The 25,367-nt window shown below is 43.3% G+C and overlaps 1 protein-coding gene and 5 non-coding genes across 6 annotated transcripts; 2 read left to right on the top strand and 4 right to left on the bottom strand.

Moving 5' to 3' along the window:
* Window positions 1-555: 555 nt before the first annotated feature.
* On the bottom strand, window positions 556-628 carry TRNAM-CAU (transfer RNA methionine (anticodon CAU)). The gene has a single exon. It is a non-coding gene; the product is annotated as a tRNA-Met (tRNA).
* A 7,881-nt stretch (window positions 629-8,509) lies between these two features.
* Window positions 8,510-8,581, top strand: TRNAE-UUC (transfer RNA glutamic acid (anticodon UUC)). The gene has a single exon. It is a non-coding gene; the product is annotated as a tRNA-Glu (tRNA).
* A 1,140-nt stretch (window positions 8,582-9,721) lies between these two features.
* On the bottom strand, window positions 9,722-9,794 carry TRNAM-CAU (transfer RNA methionine (anticodon CAU)). Its single transcript has one exon. It is a non-coding gene; the product is annotated as a tRNA-Met (tRNA).
* A 222-nt stretch (window positions 9,795-10,016) lies between these two features.
* TRNAE-UUC (transfer RNA glutamic acid (anticodon UUC)) lies at window positions 10,017-10,088 on the top strand. The gene has a single exon. It is a non-coding gene; the product is annotated as a tRNA-Glu (tRNA).
* Window positions 10,089-13,830: 3,742 nt separating this feature from the next.
* On the bottom strand, window positions 13,831-18,824 carry LOC142204773 (kelch repeat and BTB domain-containing protein 8-like). The gene is made up of 4 exons (XM_075276093.1): window positions 18,761-18,824; window positions 17,956-18,034; window positions 17,042-17,269; window positions 13,831-15,307 (listed from the first exon to the last, which is right to left on the bottom strand). The coding sequence occupies exons 1-4, from the start codon at window positions 18,822-18,824 to the stop codon at window positions 13,831-13,833; spliced, it is 1,848 nt and encodes a 615-aa protein (XP_075132194.1).
* A 2,940-nt stretch (window positions 18,825-21,764) lies between these two features.
* On the bottom strand, window positions 21,765-21,836 carry TRNAG-UCC (transfer RNA glycine (anticodon UCC)). The gene has a single exon. It is a non-coding gene; the product is annotated as a tRNA-Gly (tRNA).
* Window positions 21,837-25,367: the final 3,531 nt, after the last annotated feature.

The following is a 25,367-nucleotide window of genomic DNA, read 5'->3' as shown; positions in this document are numbered from 1 at the left end:
TTTCATCTAGCTGAAAAATCAGAGAAAGAAGCATCATGACCTATCTTCTGGCGGATTCCACCTTGCAAAATCCATTGAAATGAATGGGAGGAGGAAAAAAAAATTGTGTTTTTTTTTTCCCAGCAGGTTCTCACTGCCTCTCATTCATTTCAATGGGTCTTGTAAGAAGGAATCCACTGGAAAGTAGGCCATGATGCTTCTTTCCCCTCTAGTTGAAAAAAATCAAGTAGAGGAAAAAAAGTCTGCCATACATTTCTCCACCACCCTGACTGCTATAGTAACATGTTATCTCACCCTATTCCTCCAACTTTATAACTAGATTTGGGTGAGTCGGTTCCTAACTAACTGAATTCGACCCACCAGCAGATATGTTCGTGGTATAGTGCCATCTAGTGGACAAAATATTGATGTAAACTAGTAGAAGACCTCACATTCGTTTGGTTTCATATGCAGAGCAATAACAACTGGAAGCAATAGAGGACCTCATTGTCAAAGGAGGGAGTTCTTTTCTCTATAAAAACATCCCTCAATGAATTTAATAGGCATAACAAAAAGTGCCCCGTGTGAGGATCAAACTCACAACCTTCAGATTATGAGACTGACGCGCTACCTACTGCGCTAACGAGGCAACTGCAAAGCCCATTGACCTGACCCCAGCTGGACTAAATGGGGTGGGGGGATTGCTGTGCCTTAGATGGTGCATTGTGCACCATCACAAGTATCCTAATCTGTACTGCTAGCTCATGTAAATTCAAGTTTTCCTAAAACCATTGCATTAGTACTACTGCTTCGTTTGCCTGCTATGTGAAATTATTCCTCCTATTGTTTTACACATCATTTACTTTGCTTTAAACTCTCCTTATTTTGCATTATAGGATGAATGACCTGACTTAGTGCTCTCTGGAGGGGAGGGGGGCTGAGTTCTATTGATTAATTGCTTTTAGATCTCTTATCTTTGGCTAATTGCAGTTTGCTGCAATTGGACAGCATGTGTATGTAAACACAGAGATAACATTGAGTTTACTGCAAGTCCATTGTCAGTCCTTACAGCATGTAAGTGTTCTCAAACCTGTGTAATGTCATATACATTTATTGTGCATATTATTTGATTTGCATTTTAGATTTATAGTAATGATCTCATGGTAAAGGCAATGTCTATATACAGTGAGGTACTTAATACCGTCCTCTCCATCAAACAGTAAAGGCCCGCCAACCAGCTTGTTGAAGAATACAGGAAGTGAGAAGAAGGGACAGCAGGCAAAGAGAGAGATGGGAAAACCCCTTTAATCTACAGGGAGCCACCTTCCAAAATGTGGTACTAGAGCAAGTTTCTCTTTTTCACCATTGAGGTCTTATTTGCATATTCCTTACTCAGAATGATTAGCAGGGTATGTCTGGTCTAATAAGTCCCTGTAATGTCTTTCCCTAATAAGGCACATTACCCACTCCTATTTCCATAATTCTCAGCTCTTCTCACCCTGCAGGTCCTCATTCCTCAAAAGAAGCAGAACAAATCAAGATGTAAGATCTGAAGGACCTTCATGATATATAATGTTCATTACATCATAAAAGGTCCTTTCATTAAGTTTTGCTTCTGCTTCTTATGAGGTATGACCTGCAGGGTGGGGAGGGCCTTGGGAGGAATGCAGAACATGCAGCAGAGCTGTGTGTAAGGAGTTTTTTTTCCAGGTGGAATCTTCCCCTAAACTCTTCATTTCAATGGGAGTCAGTAGCTGATTTTTCGTCTAGCTAAAATATCAGAGAAAGAAGCATCATGTCCTATCTCCTGGCGGATTCCACATCGCAAAACCCATTAAAAGGAATGGGAGGAGGAAAAAAAACACGTTTTTTTTTTTTCCAGCAGGCTCTGATTGCCTCCCATTCATTTCAATGCATCTTGTAAGGCGGAATCCACTGGAAAGTAGGTTATGATGCTTCTTTCCCCTCTACCTTAAAAAAATCAAGTAGAGGAAAAAAGTCTGTCTGACACCTATTATAGTGAATGGGAGACTGATAAGTGGAAGAGCAGGAGATTAAACAGCTCAGAAATCCTGGAGCACTCACCTCCCCCTCCCCTATCTGAGAGCAGGAGCTCCATTACTTGTCTGTGGCAGAGACATAAGCAGCTCAGAGCTTCTGCCGAGCACTCAGCCCCTCTCCCCCCCTTCCCTGAGTACAGGCAGCTACGTCACTTGTCTGTGGCAGAGATATACACAGCTCAGAGCTGCTCCCAGTACTCAGCCCCTCCCTCCCCTTTGAGAGCAGGGAGCTGGTCACCTGTCAATTGAGATAAGCTTAGCACCAGGCCATGGAAACACAGTGTAAACAATGAAGTGAATAAATTAAGATAGCAGCCAAACAAAACAGTTTTGATAAAGAAATGTATATAGGAAAAGTCTAAATCCACCTAAACTAGCAGTATAGATAGGATCCTTGTGATGGGACAACTCCTTTAATGCTGTAGAAATTGGAAGTTAATCTGCTTGTCGGCAATAGAACATTCCAGAGAAGCGGTGCAGCTTGGGAGAAGTCTTGTATACGAGCATGGGAAGTTCTGATAATAGAGGATGTAAGTGTTAGGTCATTGAGTGAACGGAGAACATGGGTTGGGTGATAGACAGAGATGAGGGAGGAAATGTAGGGAGGTGCAGTATTATGGAGAGCCTTGTGGCTGAGGGTGATAACTTTATATCGTATTCTGTAATGAATAGGCAGCCAATGTATGTAGTGACTGGCACAGACCAGAGGCTATACCGGAAGCCAAACTTGGTGAAGGTTTGTCCAAGGGGGGCTATGTAGAGAGAGAACAGAGGGCCTAGGACCGAGCCCTGGGGAACACCAACTGCAAAGGGAAGAGACAGAGCCTGCAAATGATACACTGAAAATGCAGTCCGAGAGATAAGAGGAGAACCAGGAGAGCGCAGTGTCCTTGATGCTGACTGAGCGGATATAGTGAGGAGTTTATGGTCAACAGTGTCAAAAGCTGCTGAGAGATCCAGAAGAATAAGAAGAGAGACGTCACCATTAGATTTAGCTGTCAGGAGATCAATGGAGACTTTTGTGAGAGCCGTTTCGGTAATGTGCGGAAGCCAGATTGTAAGGGGTCAAGAAGAGGGTTAGCAGAGAGATAGCAGATGAAACAAGAATAGACCAAGCGTTCCAAGATTTTAGAGATGAAGGGGAGGTTAGAGACGGGTCGATAGTTAGCAGCACAGGATGGGTCCAAGGAGGGCTTTTTAAATAGTGGGGTTATGACAGCATGTTTGAAAAAGGATGGAAAAATTCCAAAAGACAGAGAGTGGTTAAATATTTTGATAAGGTAAGTCGTGACAGCAGGAGACTGAGACTGGAGAAGGTGTGAGGAGAAGGGGTCACTACTGCAGGTCATAGGGTGAGATGAAGAAAGTAGTTGGGAGACTTCCTCTTCTGTAACAGGTTCAAAAGATGAGAATGGACAGTCTGAAGTGTGGTTGGTGAGGGAATTGGTATTATGGTAGGTGTGGGAATCAATGCCACCTGGGGATTGGACATTTATTTCCTGACCGATCTTATCAATTGGAAATAAGTGGCCAGATCTTTTGCACTAAGGTCTGTGAATAGCGCCTGCACCTTGGGAGTGAGTAAGGAGTGAAAAGTTTCAAAAAGCCTTTACTGGAGAGAGAAGAGAGCGGCGAAATACACTTGTTTGATGAGGTGAAGGGCAGAATTATATGTTTTAAGCATAAATTTGAAGTGGAGAAAATCTGCAGGTGAAGTTGATTTTCTCCAGAGACGTTCGGCACACCTAGAGAACCGATGAAGAAAACGCACCTGTGGCGTGTGCCAGGGTTGCTGCCTCCTACATCGAGCTTTACGAGTGGAGGGGGAGCCACCTCATCCAATGCATTTTTAAAGGTTTCATTATAGTGACTGGTGGCCAGATTGGGACAGGAGATTGAGGAGATGGGGGACAGAGAGGACTGTAGAGTATCTGAGAGGTGCTGGGTGTTAATAGCACATAAATTCCTATATGTATGATGGGTATGTGTATCCTGTGAAGGTGTTAAAGGCAGGTTTTGAGGCAGATTGTAACTCAAAAATCCACCTGCAAAAAACTCAGTGTGAATTTACCCCAATTGTACTCTGAGGTGCATGTCTACACTATATCTGTGTGTGTGCAGAAGGGTTGCGCCTGCTGTATTGCCCATATGTAAAATTCTGCCTTCCTAACAAATATTCACATGTGATTAATTGCCAAAACTGTCTACGACTGAAGATCACTTCATTTATTTGCATAGAGTTGCTCAAGGACAGGACATAGATTTCTGCTCGCTACCATTACAGTAACAGACAGCACTATGCTGTCTGACTATGCAAAGCAATATATAGTAAAGTTGAAGATTATTATTTAACTCCATAACAAAAGACTTTTGGGACATAGGGGTTGTCTCAAAGATTTCCTGGGTAAGTTTTTTTTTTTAAATAATTATTTATATATATAAATAATACATCCTACTGGGAAAAGAGGAGACCACTGTGGAGATTGCTGCCCAATACGTGTCCAGCTGTCACCAAACAAGAGGAAGATGAGACCCCAAAAGACTATTAAACCCCACCTCCCACCCATACCCACACGTCCCAAACAAGAACAACGAGACCACGAGAGCACACATACGCTCAAACCACACACCCCACGCCCATTCCCACCCCCAACCATTCTTTGCTTTGGCAATACCAAATGTTTTTTCTTCGGTTATGCTAGTAAAGCCCCTTTGTATCTTGTTGTATGTATAGATCCTTGTACTGTGACATCACTGTGTGTATTATCCCTGTACTGTGACATCACTGTGTGTATTATCCCTGTACTGTGACATCACTGTGTGTATTATCCCTGTACTGTGACATCACTGTGTGTATTATCCCTGTACTGTGACATCACTGTGTGTATTATCCCTGTACTGTGACATCACTGTGTGTATTATCCTGTACTGTGACATCACTGTGTGTATTATCCCTGTACTGTGACATCACTGTGTGTATTATCCCTGTACTGTGACATCACTGTGTATATTATCCCTGTACTGTGACATCACTGTGTGTATTATCCCTATACTGTGACATCACTGTGTGTATTATCTCTGCACTGTGACATCACTGTGTGTATTATCCCTGTACTGTGACATCACTGTGTGTATTATCCCTGTACTGACATCACTGTGTGTATTATCTCTGTACTGTGACATAACTGTGTGTATTATCTCTGTACTGTGACATCACTGTGTGTATTATCCCTGTACTGTGACATCACTGTGTGTATTATCTCTGTACTGTGACATCACTGTGTGTATTATCCCTGTACTGTGACATCACTGTGTGTATTATCCCTGTACTGTGACATCACTGTGTGTATTATCTCTGTACTGTGACATCACTGTGTGTATTATCCCTGTACTGTGACATCACTGTGTGTATTATCCCTGTACTGTGACATCACTGTGTGTATTATCCTGTACTGTGACATCACTGTGTGTATTATCCCTGTACTGTGACATCACTGTGTGTATTATCCCTATACTGTGACATCACTGTGTGTATTATCTCTGCACTGTGACAGCACTGTGTGTATTATCCCTGTACTGTGACATCACTGTGTGTATTATCCCTGTACTGTGACATCACTGTGTGTATTATCTCTGTACTGTGACATCACTGTGTGTATTATCCCTGTACTGTGACATCACTGTGTGTATTATCTCTGTACTGTGACATCACTGTGTGTATTATCCCTGTACTGTGACATCACTGTGTGTATTATCCCTGTACTGTGACATCACTGTGTGTATTATCTCTGTACTGTGACATCACTGTGTGTATTATCCCTGTACTGTGACATCACTGTGCGTATTATCCCTGTACTGTGACATCACTGTGTGTATTATCCCTGTACTGTGACATCACTGTGTGTATTATCCCTGTACTGTGACATCACTGTGTGTATTATCTCTGTACTGTGACATCACTGTGTGTATTATCCTGTACTGTGACATCACTGTGTGTATTATCCCTATACTGTGACATCACTGTGTGTATTATCCCTATACTGTGACATCACTGTGTGTATTATCTCTGCACTGTGACATCACTGTGTGTATTATCCCTGTACTGTGACATCACTGTGTGTATTATCCCTGTACTGTGACATCACTGTGTGTATTATCTCTGTACTGTGACATAACTGTGTGTATTATCTCTGTACTGTGACATCACTGTGTGTATTATCCCTGTACTGTGACATCACTGTGTGTATTATCTCTGTACTGTGACATCACTGTGTGTATTATCCCTGTACTGTGACATCACTGTGTGTATTATCCCTGTACTGTGACATCACTGTGTGTATTATCTCTGTACTGTGACATCACTGTGTGTATTATCCCTGTACTGTGACATCACTGTGTGTATTATCCCTGTACTGTGACATCACTGTGTGTATTATCCTGTACTGTGACATCACTGTGTGTATTATCCCTGTACTGTTACATCACTGTGTGTATTATCCCTATACTGTGACATCACTGTGTGTATTATCTCTGCACTGTGACAGCACTGTGTGTATTATCCCTGTACTGTGACATCACTGTGTGTATTATCCCTGTACTGTGACATCACTGTGTGTATTATCTCTGTACTGTGACATCACTGTGTGTATTATCCCTGTACTGTGACATCACTGTGTGTATTATCTCTGTACTGTGACATCACTGTGTGTATTATCCCTGTACTGTGACATCACTGTGTGTATTATCCCTGTACTGTGACATCACTGTGTGTATTATCTCTGTACTGTGACATCACTGTGTGTATTATCCCTGTACTGTGACATCACTGTGCGTATTATCCCTGTACTGTGACATCACTGTGCGTATTATCTCTGCACTGTGACATCACTGTGCGTATTATCCCTGTACTGTGACATCACTGTGCGTATTATCTCTGTACTGTGACATCACTGTGTGTATTATCTCTGTACTGTGACATCACTGTGTGCATTGTCCCTGTACTGTGACATCACTGTGTGTATTGTCCCTGTACTGTGACATCACTGTGTGTATTATCCCTGTACTGTGACATCACTGTGTGTATTATCCCTGTACTGTGACATCACTGTGTGTATTATCTCTGTACTGTGACATCACTGTGTGTATTGTCCCTGTACTGTGACATCACATTGTGTATTATCCCTGTACTGTGACATCACTGTGTGTATTATCTCTGTACTGTGACATCACTGTGTGTATTGTCCCTGTACTGTGACATCACTGTGTGTATTATCTCTGCACTGTGACATCACTGTGTGTATTATCCTGTACTGTGACATCACTGTGCGTATTATCCCTGTACTGTGACATCACTGTGTGTATTATCTCTGCACTGTGACATCACTGTGTGTATTATCCTGTACTGTGACATCACTGTGCGTATTATCTCTGTACTGTGACATCACTGTGTGTATTATCCCTGTACTGTGACATCACTGTGTGTATTATCCTGTACTGTGACATCACTGTGTATTATCCTGTACTGTGACATCACTGTGTGTATTATCCCTGTACTGTGAAATCACTGTGTATTATCCCTGTACTGTGACATCACTGTGTGTATTATCTCTGTACTGTGACATCACTGTGTGTATTATCCTGTACTGTGACATCACTGTGTGTATTATCCCTATACTGTGACATCACTGTGTGTATTATCCCTATACTGTGACATCACTGTGTGTATTATCTCTGCACTGTGACATCACTGTGTGGATTATCCCTGTACTGTGACATCACTGTGTGGATTATCTCTGTACTGTGACATCACTGTGTGTATTATCCCTGTACTGTGACATCACTGTGTGTATTATCCCTGTACTGTGACATCACTGTGTGTATTATCCCTGTACTGTGACATCACTGTGTGTATTATCTCTGTACTGTGACATCACTGTGTGTATTATCCCTGTACTGTGACATCACTGTGTGTATTATCCTGTACTGTGACATCACTGTTTGTATTATCCTGTACTGTGACATCACTGTGTGTATTATCCCTGTACTGTGACATCACTGTGTGTATTATCTCTGTACTGTGACATCACTGTGTGTATTATCCCTGTACTGTGACATCACTGTGTGTATTATCTCTATACTGTGACATCAGTGTGTGTAGCTCTATGCTGTGATAACACTGGTAACTCACTCGGCATGTTAGTCACATTTTCCATGACAGTGTATACTTGTGCAACAACATGGATACAGTTCACAACTTGACGATCATCCTGCTCTGTAGATATTACCACAGCACTACACGCCGCCATCTTCCCGCCATTTCTGTGGTACTGCAGCTCTGTGTTCTGACCTCACTGTCCTCTCAGCGAGCACTGAACGTTCTTTCCACAAAAGCCACCTAATTGGCTGATACATATCATGTGACTTGGCTTCTGTACTCTGTTCTACTAGAGTTTCTGCAACGTTGTCAGCAGTCCCATATGGTCTAGCGGTTAGGATTCCTGGTTTTCACCCAGGCGGCCCGGGTTCGACTCCCGGTATGGGAATGTAAACGTTTTTTCTCCCCAATTTTTATTATTGTCATAAATCATCATAATACTAAAAACAATCAGCTTTTATCAGTCTAATTCTTATAGCTTTTATAAAAGAGTGAACTCAACATCTGTGTTGGCCAAATTAAGTATATGTGCTTTAAATAAAATCTCCGACTGACCTCCGACTCTAATGCGGTCTGTCGCGATACGACAAAAAATAGCATAACGGGCTACGTAATTTTGTATTGTATTTTTTTTTTTCTTAATAGAATCTACAAAACCTGTATAAGGATACGGCTACACAGTGACGCCATTATACGAGACACAATATGGGAATTAGTGCGATCATTGCGGCTAATGTAAGTGACTGGGGTCGCCTTATCGCAACAGTGGGACAATAATCAGAAACATACCAGTCGTCTGATCTCAGGAATCCATTTGGCGTTAGGTTCATACTAGCATCATCGCCTGTCCGTTGTTCTGATCCGTCAGATAACCAGAACAATGGACAGGCGGACCGCTAAAATAGGTGCACCCAAAATTACTCTGCGACTCCTTCCCTAATTGTTTGACCTTTTATTGACTAGCAGTTACGGCACACTAGGGGTTGCAATGTAACTCCGTTCACTAAGGCTATGGTCACACCTGTTTTCGATGACCGTCCCCCGTTCCGCTTGTAAAAAGGGGAGAAAAAAAGTCTTACAAGCAGAACATTTTTCAGGCGGAAATCCGGCAGACCCCATTATAGTCAATGCGGTCCGCTGGTAACCGCTTTTTACGCAGATTGATTTTCTGTTTTTTGGGACCCCAACATAGGCATGAACCTGGCGTAACTGTAGTGAAGGCGTGGCAGGGTGACATGATGATCTTGAGTCACTTGCCGTAGAATCGGACTCCGGCCATGACAACCATCGCATTGCTGCAGGGTATTCCTGCGCTCATTGTGGCAAATGAAAGAGCGTCACAAATATTCCCGTTGCAAATCGCAACCTAAACACGTTCATGTGCAAAATTGTGGCCACAGGCGTCATGTCCAAAGTTACTGTATATTATATTTAATTTATATTTATTTATTTATTTAGAGGGGTAAATGTGAACATATGAAGGTTCAGACAAGTAAATATCTACATGTCTGATGATGAATAAAACAAGTGCCCCGTGTGAGGATCGAACTCACGACCTTCAGATTATGAGACTGACGCGCTACCTACTGCGCTAACGAGGCAGCTGGGGATCAGGGCTTTGTACATTCCTTCTGTGGGGTCTAACACCAGTAGATTTAGGAGGAGGAGCTTAGAGCTGACATTTGTTCCCATCACAATAAGACAACTATAAGTAAGGAAGCCGAGTGGTGAAATATAAAGTGAGATCAATGTATTAATGTGTGTTGTATTGTATTGCACCGCCTACTATACCTGCAGCACAGCCAAGCATCAATTCTATCAGCTCCCATATGGTCTAGCGGTTAGGATTCCTGGTTTTCACCCAGGCGGCCCGGGTTCGACTCCCGGTATGGGAACATGAGCTTTTTTTTTTTTTTTTTTTCTCTAAATTGTTTATGACCGTGTCTTTTCATCAGACTATCATTACATTTCACTTTGTAGGAGATTGGAGTACTCAGGGCCTGATATAGCCCTGTGCCATGTATACAACATTATTCACTATTAGCTCATTTTTAAATGTTACAGAATCCACATAGGAGTTGTTTTTCACATTAATATTTTCATAATTTTTTTGTTGCAATTTTTGCTTATTATTGTCATTGTTACATTGCAAATGCTTCTCTTATAGGCATTAAGCAGAATTGTACATATTGTACTTCACAAGGATGCCCTTTACCATTCCATACAATGTAAATAAAAAATAAAAAAAAAAGTAAAAAAAAAAACCCCACATTGCAGCATTTTTTACAGCTTCTGGTGTTATGGCATTCATTAGGCAGTTAAAATGACATTACCTATATTCTCAGGGTCAGTACGACTACAGGGACACCACATTTATGGTTTTTATTATGTTTTAGCTCCTTAGCAAAAATCCAAAACTTTCAAAAAAAAAACCCCACAAATATATGTATAATTTTTTTTGTCATATTTTTCTACCCATAACTTTTTTTTTATAATTTCAAGGGGTATAATTAGAAAATAAAGGGCCCCATAGTAAGCTTTTTTTTCTGGGGCTCAGTATAACGCCTCCTTTACTGATTGCCCCCCCCCCCCCCCCATGGTATATTGCCTCCATTAGCGGCCCACATGCAGTAAGTGCACCTGTTATAGGCCCCCATAGAGTAAGGGCCCCACATAGGTCCTTTAGGCTGTTATCTACTGGATTATTCCATCCGGTTACGTACGATTTTCACTTATGTTGTGCTCCTGTCCATGACCATCTCCGTTTATGCCTCCAGGTGATGCTGAAGAGCATCAGGTTGCAACATCTAGGACGTAATTTATGATGCCCCCTCTAGGCCATGGTAAAGAGCTGGAATAGTGAACATTGGCCAATACAGGTAAAGGCCTATTTACAAAAATCCCCCCAAAAAACCACTTTGTCTTCTATGACAGAAGTAACACCTATGTATATTTCCATGTTCGGAGTTTTGGCAGGGCAAGTTGTAATTTAATTGATACCATTATGAAGACTGTTGGACATTGGAATAGATTTTATCCAGTGTTTTTTTTTTTTTTTTTACATGCATGAGAACTATCTTTGGCCCCAAGTACTTAGTCGACCACCTTGGGCCGAGACTACAAGCGGGATGCAGCGGTATGAAAGTGGAAGGCTGTTGGGCCCAGCTACTTTTCCTGACTGAGATCCCCACACCACCACAGCCAGTTCCTCCACCATGATAGGAACCTTTAAGGAGTTGGTTGCCACTCAAAGAAGAGGACCAAACTCTAAGGGCTTGAGATAAGAGTGGGCTCTCTGAATCGTCCACGCCAAGGACAGCGTGGTGCTATGGTTAAGGAAAATGAGATCATGATCAGAGAAAGAGTCAAAAAATGCCATCAATAATAACATGAACGATGGAGGAAAAAAGAAATTGCCCAACCTGGTGTATGAGGTATGTAGGGCCAAGAACAAACTTACACCAGCAGTGACATCTTCAACCCCCCCCCCCTGCAAAATATATGCAATAGTAAGTGGAGCCTAGTGTGTGTACTAGAAGGAAGGCTAGCCTAGCACCTAAATGAGTCAAGGGTTGGGGCTGTTTAGGTTCCACACCCAACATCAAGGTGCCAGCCACAAACTTCTCCAAGTCCACCAGTACATTTCCAAGAAGGACCTCCTACACACATATGAGGGTCTAGGCCAAGAATCTTCCAATGGAGCATCAGACTTTCCCCATGACCTCAGAACAGAACCCCTCCCCCCTTGAAGTCAATGGAGAACAAAAGGCACTTGGATGGCGTCCAAATGCTTTCTGATATAAAATAATTGGGGGTGTCCCCAATGCTGCGAGAGAACTCTCTCCAGCGACGCATCCATCTTCTTCAGCAACTGCCTCTTCATCTCTTCTTCCAGCTGGGGTCACACGCCTGTGCAGTCGGCTCTGCCATCGGGTCTCAGGCAGAGCCGACGGCAGACGCCGACGGCCATTGTTTTGTGGCTGCTTACGCGAGCATGCGCCGTACGCTCTTGTAGGTCAACGGAGTACAGAGCGTACTGCGCATGCTCACGTAAGCAGCCCAAAAAAAATGAGCGCCGGCATCTGCAGCCGGAAGAAGACGTGAAGAGGTGGTTGCTGAAGAAGATGGAGGCGTTGCTGGAGAGAGTTCTCTCGTTGCATTGGGGCCTCCCCCAGTGCTGGAAGATAACACATTTGCATACCGACAAAAAACGGGATTACAGGTGAACGGCGACGCGGAGAAGACAACGAAAGGTAGGAGAAGAATAGCCTTTCTTAAGGCTATTCTGACATGTTAGTCAGAAAAAAAAAAAAGTATTTGAATGATAGGATCCCTTAAAAAAAAAAAATTATATATATATATATATATTTATGAATCTGTCTACAAAGAGAAACTGTCTTTGTTGCCCATAACAACCAATCACACAACAACTTTCATTTTCCAAAAGCAGAATACAAAGTGAAAGCTGTGCTGCGATTGGTTGCTATGGGCAACAGAGAAATTTCCTTTTAGTCGGCTTCATAAAGCTACTGTAAAACATGATGAGATGAGGAAATACTATACAGCTCTTGTTCAGACTAGAAAAGTCGAATAGTTCCCTGTTGCTCTATTATTAGTCTATGGGAACACCAGAGAGCCCCCTCCTCAGGTTTGGCAGAGGTCCCATCAGTTAGAACCCCAACAATCCTGAAGCGAATCCCTGTCCTCTTGATAGGGGATCATTTCATAACTTTGTACAAGCCCTTTAAATGGGTACCATCAATGCAGCTGGTTATTCCTTGTATAAAGTAACATTTTTTTATCATTTTCCAATTTCTGTATCAAATCCTTAGAGGCAAAAACCTATTTTTTTTTTCTTTGGCATACCTGCAGAAAAATCGCAGTGTATCTCCCAAGCACCCGCTCATAAGTCAAGTGTAACCGCCATTAGGTTGCCCACTTGCACAGAAATTTGCGCCAGCTCATGGTCAGTATAGATTTCGGGCATAACTCACTACAGTATATTTTTGACTCAAGTGGCACTTAAACAGTCTCAAACTCCAAATCTGCCTTTATGCCATAAAAGTGATGTAAATTGTTAATAAATTTGCACCGTTGTGTCACCCTTACTCCTCTCTCCAATTCCCATTGCACCCACTCCATTGCTGCCTGGGTCCCACACTACTCTTTACTTTCTGATCCATCTCAAAGTGGAAATATGGCCGCTTAGTCAATCGCTGTCTGAGCAGTCAGACCCCCATGGTGAGATGGACCATGCAGTACAGAGACGTATGGGGACCCCAGAAAGGAACAGTAGGGACAGTGGGTGATAGATGAAGTATTACTACAACAAAGGTTGCCAAAGACCCATGGACACTAATGTGTGGTCAGTATCTGATCAGTGGGGGTCTGAAATCCAGACCCCATACCAAGCAGCTGATTTGGCCGTCATAAGCCATATACAGGGTACAGATTCTTAGTATAGGACACCCTCCTTTTTGATTCTGATGACCTGTCCATTATTGAATGAAGAAATATCTGAAGTACATGTGCATGTAATATTTTATTTATCCTTTCCTACGCAACAGCTAAAGGTTAATATATATTCAGTTTAGATGTGTATACAAAAAATATAGCAGAATATACAAATATATATGGCTAAAGTGAATAGTCACTCTTCCACCATTGTTCCTCGTGGTCTTGATCATGGTCTTCTGATCGAAAATTATAGGATAACTTTCTTCTAGGAATAGCACCATGGAAGCGTTTCATAGGAACTAGTAAAGTAACTCCTCCTAAGGAACCATCATACGAGAACGGAAGATCTTTTTCACATTTGATCCACTTAGGTGTCCCAGTATTCCAGTAGAACATCTTCTCGTGGCAAAGGCCATCCCTTCCACTTCCTCCAATAATGTAGATCCTATGTTTCCAAGCCACTACTGTTGCGGATACAATGCTTTCCAAGACAGGTGGTATTGCGGATTGGCAAATTCGTCCCAAATGATCCATACAAAAACTTCTTGGGGTGGTATTTGGCTGCTCATCATATAATAGATAGGCCTGATACTCGTCATAGGGTGGGTATGCATGACAATCTCCATGTCTGGAGTCATAACTAGCAATGACGTACAACTTGTCATCTAAAACCACAGCACCTGCACCCGAAAACACCACGGGCAGCTCAAACTGGCTCCATGTGTCGGTGGCTATATCATAAATATGAAATCCCTGATACGGTGTGGATTGTTTAGCAGGGCCAGTCAATCCACCTAGGAGGAACAACTTCCCTTTGAGCACAGCCGATGGAAAACTGCGCACCGGCAATGGGATGGAAGAGATCGAACTCCAAGTTTCGTTAATCAGATTGAAACGTTCTGCGGAATTAATTGTTTCTTGACCATCATATCCTCCTACTGCATATAGGAATTCTCTGTAATGTAGGAAACCATGGCCATATCTGGGATTAATCATCGATGGCAATTCCTTCCACTCGTTTGTTATCGAGTCATACACATGTAGAAGTTTCGATACGTAATCGTCCTCACTAAAACCACCTGACACAAACAAGGAGGTGCTCACAGCTACAACTCCAGGGTCATATGGAGGACTGATAAATGGAAGCTTCTCCCATGAGTCTGTATTCGGATCATAAGCGTTTACATGATAATCGTGTAGTCCAGGAATTGTTTCATATCTCTCCGTCAGGTCCAAGCTTAGTATCCGTTCTTCATACATTCCTTGACGTAAGCGGCCGTCTGGAGAGTTGAGGATGGTGGTCTTAGGACGTACATCAGCGCTGACTTTTGATAACTCATCTCTGTTCATAAGAGGAAATCTAATAACTTTCACGAGACCTTCTGGAAGGGGGCTGCCACTGTCAGAGTTATTTTCCCACCACCGGCAAGCAAGGCTATAGATTGTAAATTCTGAAGAAACCATCAACTCATCGGAGGAGAGGATACTGGTTACTTCTGAGAGTTCCAGATGTAAGAAGTCCTCTTTTTCAGCTATACTGGTCAAATTTTGGCCAATGCAATGCATACTTATATCCAGGAGGATATGGTCATTGTGACTATGAGCCAGTCTGTAGATCCATAGGCAATTTTCAGAGTCCATATTTAAAATAAGGAACCTGAAAGAAAGCCAGAGAAGATAAAATAGACTTTTTACCTTAAATGTGAAAACTTTAGGGGAAAAAGGGGTGGGGGGGGGGCTTTGGATGGATCAGGCCAAAATTTTTAGATTTGGTTTTCAAACCCTGGTCAGCATATCAATGGTCTTAAAAATTATCAATATGACCAGGGCTGTAGAGGTGGTAGACCAAGCCACCAACTTGAACTGGTCAGTCTGAAGCAGTATAAACACCTCTAATTCATGAAAAATTTGAGTGATTGAATTCTTATCAAAGTACATAAGTAAAATTATACTACTAATAAATTATCCATAATGGTATAACCAAAAATAATTATTTTATTTTACTTTTTTCCCTGACTGCACCTAAAACCGGACCAAGCGCCAACATAATAAAATAAAAGCAGTGATGCCAATTTCACCGACCCCTTGACCAATGCCATTCTGACCATGTGCAGCTCTTCTCTTCTTGGTCCTGCTCCAACACACTGGAAATGTCACTCAGCCGGTCACTGGCCAAAGTGGGGCACCCAGGGAGAATTGGAAGAGCAGAGGTGGGGTGCAACTTCCCCAAAGAAAACACCAGTTTTGACATTTCAGGTCTCAATAACAAATTTGCTGCAAGTTTTCGAGACCTTGCCCCATGTTTGCTCATGGGTCTGCCAACTTGTACTTGACCTTAAAAGGGAAAATCTAATCAAATGTCATATCTATGACATTCAGGACATCAAAGGAGACGATGACATTTATGAAGTCAGAGATTTTGGATGCGATTACACTTTGACAGGTCAGATCTCTAGAGATTCTAGAAACTAGTGGTGGGCCAAGACCGCAAACTTCACCGATAAGGTCTACTCACATGCAACTATGAGATCATTTTGACTAGATTTCCCCTTTAAGAACAGGCTATTTTGAGCACAATACTTGCTAAGAACATTTTAAAAGGTAATAGATCTTGGGCAGTGTTGGACTGAGGTTTCTTGAGCCCATCAGATAAAAGAATTGTGGGCCATACCTCAAACCCTAAGAAATAGACCAAAGTATCCTGTAAATCTAAGGCCTAGTTCACATCTGCGTTTGGTAATCCATTCGGGGAGTCTGCATGGAGATCCCTGAACGGACTACCAAATGCATTTGCAAGCGGTGTGCAGTGAAAGCACACAGACCACATAGACTATAATGGGGTCCATGTGCTTGCCGCGAGATCTCCACAGGGGCGGACAGAAAAGTACTTGATGTACGTCATGTCAGCAGATGTGAACCAAGGGTCAGTGACTTATAGTAGACCATTAGGTCACAGCTTGGGCCACCTGTACTTGTGTACTCTGGTAGATTAAGTCCAAGAATGCCTAGGAAGTGCCCTGGTGTTGCAGCATGAAAAAAAATTAACAAGGTTTCATCATTGTACAAAGATTTTCTGCTATGTATTTGGGCTTTTGACAATGAATTGGTCTAGGAATATTGGGAACCTATTTGGTTTCTAGTGCAGATTTACATTTTCGTAGATCTACCGCCATTGATAAAGCCACTTTCACATCTGCGCTGGAGTCTCAGTTGGAGACTAAGTCGCAGAGTCTGACGAAAATCGGCAGAGAAAAAAAACCCTACACAAAGCACTTTTTCCTTCACCACTTTCAGTTTTAAAACGATGGACTATTATCGAACCACTTTAGCGGTTCGCTTCTCCGTTGTTCAGTTTGCCTGACTAGTGTGAACCAAGGGTAGCGCTCATTACCTGCTGCAGAAATCCTGCAAGGGCTTAATCTGCAGGCGACAGGACACCATGAAGAGATCCTCCACATTATCCATATTGAGTTTAGCTCTACCGGTATATACGAAGTTCAGGACATCCTTCATGACTGATGAAGGGATGTCCAGAAGAGAAACCTCTCCACTCTCCGATTCCTTCATAGGACATGTGAATAGCACTCGAAAGTAGGGGCTGACTGTTGAAAGGACGACTCTGCAAAAGACAAGAGTATGTTTCAAAAATTTTCAAGGAAATTGCAAGAAATAGATCTTGAAAACACAGAGTGATCCAAAGGTTTGGAGACACCTGAATAAAGGTGGTTGGACAAAAGGACAGAGATTGTGATTTTAACACTCAGCACTCTAACAGTCCAGCCGCCTGCCATGGCACAGTTGGTAAATTGCTTCCCAGATTCTGCCAAACAGGATCTGTTGTGGATCTGCCAAAAAGTGGATGCAACACAATTGTCCCAGATGAATTATTGTTCACTTTTTGACAGGTCCAACCAGTTTGGTGAAGATTTGACAAGCAACTTGCTAACTGTGCCATGGCGAATTGGTAACGTGAAATCCCCTGGAATGACTCGGGTACTACACTCCCCAGTGATCAACACAATCTCTGTCCTCTTCTACCATGCCAAGTTCCAAAATGGCGGCTTTCAAAATGAGTGCAGTGTTGCATTGTGCATAGTATCCAGTGAAGAAGCCAAAGCATTCGACAAAATCCTGTTGGTGTCCCGGGTGTCAAAACCAACCAATCCAATATTGATGACCTATCCCAAGTATAGGCCATCAATATCACAATCCCACAAACCCTTTTAAGGAGAATGCCCAAGTAAAGACGATCAGGAACCTGGTAATTGGAATGGGATGGGGTGCACTACAAAGACCAGTACTTACTTGTGACAAAGGAACCGTTCACCTTCCGTCACTACAGTGGCGTCACATAGGGTTTTAGAGAGATACAGTTCTTGTAGTCCTAATGTATCAAGGAAGAAATGGAAAGATGAAGCCTCACATACAATATGAATCCCAAATGGATTTCTCATACTGAGGACCTATCCACAGAATGTGACAGATTAGCATTCAGTTGCTAAAAAAAAATGGACACCAGACAGACCCCATTATAGTGATTGGGGGGGGGGGGGGTTCCTCTAGTTCATAGAAGGGAACCAATGGTGTCTGTTTTTTGATTCTTCTGGTCATCCGAAGAATGATCAGACGACGCAGTTATCACGGAGTTGTGACTCTAGTGTTACCTAGGAGAGCCTGCACACACTCGCTCCCCATACACTGCCGATGTAGACACTACCAGAATAGCTGATCTGCGTAGGGTCTGGATGTCAGATCACACACTGAATATACGACCCTATAATAACTTCTATGCATCGAAAGACAAAAGAAAGAAAAGCAAAGACAATAGAGAACCTCATATCTGTAAAAGAATGAGAAGGACATATTCTTTAGGATAGGTATGACTACTTTGGCAGGGATTCCAGTTGCATGACCAAAGATTTCAGAATAGCCCCGCAACTTCTAACTAATATAAGTGACTCGAGTCGCATTACAACCTGATCGTGCTGCATCCTTATAGTCCCTTCACTTCCATTGGGGAAGGAGTAGCAGTGTGATAATAACAAGAGTCGCCATGTAGACCTAGCCTAAAACCAGAACTGCTCTTGGTCATACAGGATTGCTGGCTGACCTTTCATGATGCTTTTTTCCAGTTTTTCAAAGTCCTCCTCATAGTCCTCCACAATGGCCTCCATGTAGTTGGGTGACTGGCCTACGGGTAAAAATAACAAAGTAAACTATTTCAATAAGTCGCGCCAGAGTTGAATAAGAGTACTCACTTCTGCCATATTAAAATTTCCAAAAACTCTTAGGCAAAGACCTCATGTCAAAGTACAAAACGGCTGGTTTTAGTGGTAATATGTCCAGAGGGATAGTACCATGAAAACCATTTAGGATATGCCATACAAGTCAGATAGATGCAGACCCCAACTTCTGGGACCCGCACCCCAACTCTTACCTCACCAAGAAGCCTGTCCTCGATGGTCGAGCTTACGAAAACCATGTAGATCTTAGCGCTACCATGATTCCATAACTTCCATTCAGAGATATACGCTGTTATCGTAAGCCCGACCAAGGAGGACAAAACCGGACATGAAGGTGGTGGGGACTAGGACATTTTAGAAATAGGGGCAGATCCCAGAGATGGGACCAGGATTTATTAGACATTTATAGCATATCCTGTGGATATCTATCTATCCATCCATCCATCTCATGACTTCGGATTGGGTCAGCTGCTGCAAGATTCCTAGATGTGAGAACGTAATGTGTCCCCCTGGCCATAAAGTCTGGTAATATCAAGTGGATAATAAGTGCTAGAAAGGTGGGGTCTGACTTCTGGGACCCCTCTCAAATCACTAGGACGGGAGGTCTTGTGTACCCTTTTCCTTCCAGCAGAAAGATCACAGACAGGAGGGGTTAAATGAACAACGGTCATACAGGCGAGATGTCCCTTCTTTCAGCATTAGGAGATGGCTGAACTGCTGTATTTGGCTTCTCCGTGTGGCGACCACCACTCCAATCAAGTCCTCTAAACCAACAAGGACGCCCTTCTGACTATTAATTGGGTCCCAACGATCAGACCTCTATGATCTAGCACTTATCTACCAGTATGTGGACTCACAAAAAGTTCCCCCTTTCCTTCTACAATATATTCTCCTCCATTACTAACAACCAGATACATCGGCCACCATAAAGTCATCACAGTATTGTCCAATCTGGTTCCATTATTGTGCCAATACCGTAGCTTGGGTAGCCTTTGGGAGATAAGTGTCTATTTTGAGAGATCATATATGGGATTTAAAAATCACAGTAGGTATAGGTAAATGAAAAACAAAATTTGAGGATTCGGTGAAGATTTCTTCTAATTCACGCCTTTAGGTGGCAGTATTTCATTAAAGAGCAGTTTACAACAGAAGAATGGCCATCTGTCGGGGAAGGTCAGCTGTTCTCGCAGGGTCTATTCTGAATTCCTCAGTGACCCCATGTCAGTAAATAGTCACTAGACCTTTTATATTTAGCTCAACAGTATATTCGACCCTGCCCTCTCTAGTGTCAGCTGTCCCCGAAAACAAGGCTACAGCTCAGACTACTGAAGGCGCGTTCACACGGCGCAGTTACCACTACATCAGAGTAACCTGCCTACAGTTTACACTAGCGTCGCCTCTCCGCTGTTTGAGTCCTTTGGAGGATAGCCGGACCGCTAAAACAGCGGTAACACACAGATGGCCCCATTGACTATAATGGGGGTCTGTCATTTTAATAACTGAAACTGGCAAAAATTCCAACACGGAGATTCCGGCGCAGATGTGAACTTAGCCCTAGAAGCATTTCTGGTGCAGTTTTTCATTTTACAGGTTAAACATGTTATATAAATGTGTTTTAAGTGGAAAAACCCAAAACATTAAAACAGGACGCCATTATTGCCAATGCAGTTTTAACTGCGCCATGTGAGTGCTCCCTTAGCATCCATCTAGCAGGACACAATACAAAAAGTGGATCTGATTCTTCCATGGCTACAAAGGAAGTGTCTGAGGTTGCTTTTCTCTACAAAAAACACAATTTATTGAAAAACCTCAAGGCCCTAGTTCATAGGTTCAGAATGAATTTCCTATAATGCGTATGGGGGCTTTAAGGGCAGCTGTTACTCTGGCCCTTCATTTCGGGTTATTACAGCTGCTAACAATTTTTAGGGAATTGTTATCCATGTGGTGAAACACACATTAGGCTGAGTTTACACAGCGCTGGTCTGCTGCAGTTTTTAATTGCAGTAATCGGCAGCCTATGTGACTATATCTCACCTGTAGGGTAATGGCCACTAAATAGAAAACCTCTGCTAACATGTGCTACTCATTACTGCAATGAAAAACTGCATGCACTTCTTCAGTAAAGAAGCACTGTGTAAACTTAGGCTTAGAAAAAAAATAAAAAATGGTTTTTTTTTTAAATGTTCCATATTAGCGGGTCCTTCCTGCCACAGTAATATTGCACCGTGTGAACCCAGCCTTAGGGAATTGCATGTACAATTGCAATGTATACACGTTACTTCGCTTGCAATACACTGATTTACACCATTGACAAATCGGTATGTCTTAACATTGCATATAGTAAAAAAAAAATTGCAAAAATTCACATTGCAGTAGAATTGTCATTGCAGTAACAATTTGCTACATGTGAACACTCACCAAAAAGGTGCAATAATATATATATATATAAATATATATATTCTATAAGAATCAATGCATACCAATACCACTATATATATATATATATATATATATATATATATATATTGGTCTGAATTGCATCTTATAGAGTTCAGTTAACATGGACACGACCTAAAAGCAACCTATTCACCTCAATACCGGATTACAGGACTCCTCCCAACATGTGCACAGCAGGAACTCTCCCTGCAAATGACCCTAAATCCCTCTATATTACCCCAAACGGAAGTCTGGACTGTCCTCCTGTCTGCCCCAGTACTATTACACTGCTCAGAATCGATAGTACATAGATATACAGACGTGGCAACGCTGTTTTGATGATAAAATGCCAATAAAAGAAGCAAAAATAAATAATGATAAAAATTAGGGAAATAAAGATATTCTGCAGAAAAATTACGTGCAAAAAGTATTTGCTGCGTTGGCCGGGAATCGAACCCGGGTCAACTGCTTGGAAGGCAGCTATGCTCACCACTATACCACCAACGCCTGCTGATTGCCGAGAGCTTGGGCTGTGTCTTTCACTGCTGTTAGCTCTGCAATCACTGCAGCACAGGATTGTCTCGGCTTCCTATGGTGACGTAGTTCTCTTATATATTTGGTATATCACGTTTGTTACTGAGGGATCTCTGTAGACTTTTGTGGTCGGGAAATGATTCCCAGCTCATATCTCACAACTTCTGTCCTTCCCTCCTACTCTCCTGCCCAAGACCACAAATTATTTTATTTTATTATTTGATCAAATTTAAATAAATCACAAAGTAATCAGTCACTAATCATAGATTTCATGGAGGGACCGAGGTAGCAGTTCTTGCTGTCCTTCCTCATGCATTGCTTCAGGTGGTGCTTTCTTCTGCTCCTTCACAGTTTCTCACAGGTTAGCTAATGTTTCAGATTCTTCTGTCCCTCTATATAGGTCCTTGTGTTGTGGCTGAGGTGGCATTTTCTTCTGTCCCCCTCCACAAGTTGGCTGAGATGACACTTTCTTCTCCCCCTTCGCATTTTCTCACAGGATGGCTAATGTTGCTGATTCTTCTCTCCCTCTTTACAATTCCTCATTGTGTGGCTGATATGTCACTTTCTTCTGTCCCTCTTTGCAGATCTTCATGGATGGTTGAGGTGGAAATTTCTTCTGGCCTCTTTCACAGGTCTTCACAGGTTGGCTGATGTGACGCTTTCTTCTATCCTTTGTCTGTCTTCATGGGTTGGATGAGGTGGTACTTTCTTCCACGACACCGGTGGCATTGAAAAAAATCGGAAAAAGTCATTGACTGCCGAAATCAGGTGACCCCCATTTTAGACGAATAGTGGATTTCAGATCCGGGTCATATGAGAATGTGAACTTTGTGACTATGAGACAGGGATAGCTGTACAGGCAGGGATAGCTAGGGATAACCTTTATTTATGTGGGAATGTTATTAAAAATAACTTTTTGGGGCTCTATCGGGTGTGTAATTGTGTTTTTTGTGAGATAAACTTTTTTCCCATAGGAATGCATTGAGCAGTGTTGATTGGCCGAATGAGATACAGAAGACGTCATTCGGCCAATCAGCGCTGGCTCTGCCGGAGGAGGCGGAGTCTAAGATCGCTACACACCAGTCTCCATTCAGGTCCGACCTTACACTCCGCCTCCTCCGGCAGAACCGGAGGCGTAATGAGCTCACCACACACATTCAGCTCTGCTTCATCATGCTAATAGAATGCAGTCTATTGGCATGATGAAGCAGAGCTGAATGTGTGTGCTGTGCTTAACTACGCCGGTGGCGTAGCGAGCTCACCACACACACTCAGCTCTGCTGCATCACCGCATAGGAATGCATTGACCAGCGTTGATTGGCCAGTCTACAGTATTCGGCCAATCAGCGCTGTCTCTGCCAGAGGAGGCGGAGGTCGGACCTGAATGGAGACTGGTGTACAGCGATCTTAGACTCCGCCTCCTCCGGCAGAGCCAGCGCTGATTGGCCGAAGGCTGGAGACTGGCCAATCAATGCTGGCCAATGCATTCCTATGGGTATGCGGTGATGCAGCAGAGCTGAGCTCGGCACACACTCATCTCTGCTGTGCAGAGACTCAGCAGACTTGGCAATGCAATGGCATTGCCAAGTCTGCTGAGTCTCTGGCACAGCAGAGCTGACCGTGTGCCGAGCTCGGCACTCGCTCAGCTCTGCTGCATCACCGCATACCCATAGGAATGCATTGGCCAGCATTGATTGGCCAGTCTCCAGCCTTCGGCCAATCAGCGCTGGCTCTGCCGGAGGAGGCGGAGTCTAAGGTCGGACCTGAATGGAGACTGGTGTGGAGCGATCTTAGACTCCGCCTCCTCCGGCAGAGCCAGCGCTGATTGGCCGAATTCTGGAGACTGGCCAATCAACGCTGGCCAATGCATTCCTATGGGAAAAAATTAGCTTGTTAAAATCGCAAGCTGACAGGGATTTCCATGTAATAAAGTGACTTATATGCCCCCAGACATGCTTCCCCTGCTGTCCCAGTGTCATTCCAGGGGCTTGGTTTCATTTCCTGTGGTGTCATAGTGGACTTGGTGACCCTCCTGAAACGGATTTGGGTTTCCCCCTTAAAGAGGACCTTTCATCAGATCGGGCACAGGCAGTGTTATATACTGCTGGAAAGCTGACAGTGCGCTGAATTCAGCGCACTATCGGCTTTCCCGATCTGTGCCCGGTGTAAAGTGCTATTGGTCCCGGTAAAGTAGCGCTTTACAGTCAGAAGGGCGTTTCTGACACTTAGGCAGGGACGCCCTTTTGCCCAGCGGCGCCTATCGCGCTGTACTGTGGAGCGGGGAGGAATGCCCCCTCCGTCTCCTGATATTACTTGTCTATGGAAGAGCACTGTGAGCAGAGGGAGGGGGCGTTCCTCCTCGCTCCACAGTACAGTGCGATAGGCGCTGCTGGGCAGAAGGGCGTCCCTGGCTAACTGTCAGAAACGCCCTTCTGACACTAACGCGCTACGGTAACGGGACCGATAGCGTTTTACACCGGGCACAGATCGGGAAAGCCGACAGTGCGCTGAATTCAGCGCACTGTTAGCTTTCCAGCAGTTTATAACACTGCATGTGCCCGATCTGATGAAAGGTCCTCTTTAACGAGTATATGTTCCCCATAGACTATAATGGGGTTCGAAACCCGTTCGAACAGTGAGCGGCTGTTCGAATCGGATTTCGAACTTCGAACATTTGGGTGTTCGCTCATCTCTAGTCCTCACAAGTTGGCTGAGATGACACTTTCTTCTGCCCCTCTCCAGAGGTCCTCACAAGTTGGCTGAGGTGGTGCTTTCTTCTGCCCCTCTCCAGAGGTCCTCACAAGTTGGCTGAGGTGGTCCTTTCTTCTCCCCCTTCACATTTTCTAACAGGATAGCTAATGTAGAAGATTCTTCTCTCCCTCTTCACAGGTCCTCATTGTATGGCTGATATGTCACTTTCTTCTGTCCCTCTTTGCAGATCTTCATGGATGGTTGAGGTGGAAATTTCTTCTGTCCTCTTTCACAGGTCTTCACAGGTTGACTGATGTGATGCTTTCTTCTATCGTTTGCCAGTCTTTATGGGTTGGATGTGGCACTTTCTTTTGTCCGCCTTTGCAGTTGCTCATAGGTTGGATGAGGTTGCACTTTCTTCTGTCCACCTTCACAGGCCCTCACAGGTCCTCTGCCACTCTTCATGGGTTTGATGAGGTGGCAATTTATTTTGTCCCCCTCCACAGGTTCTCACAAGTTGGGTGATGTGACACTTTCTTCTGTCCCCCTTTGCAAGTACCCACAGGTTGACTGAGGTAGTGGTTTATTCTGTCCCCTTTTGCAGGTTTTCTGTTGGCTGAGGTGGAAATTTCTTCTGTCTATCTTTACAGTACCTTACAGGTTATTGTAGGTGGGAATTTGTTCTGTCCACCTTTATAGTTTCTCTAGGGTTGACTGAGGTGGCGATTTGATCTGTGTTCTTCCCTATCGTATTTGCTTTTGTCTTTGTTGATGGAGGCCCCCCTTTTCCCCATGTATTTGCAACCAAAACTG

The sequence above is a fragment of the Leptodactylus fuscus genome, chromosome 5 (assembly GCF_031893055.1).
Source record: "Leptodactylus fuscus isolate aLepFus1 chromosome 5, aLepFus1.hap2, whole genome shotgun sequence".
NCBI classification, from domain to species: Eukaryota; Metazoa; Chordata; class Amphibia; order Anura; family Leptodactylidae; genus Leptodactylus; species Leptodactylus fuscus.
The sequence above is the reverse complement of the archived record's forward strand: the minus strand, read 5'-3'. Positions and strand labels throughout refer to the sequence as shown.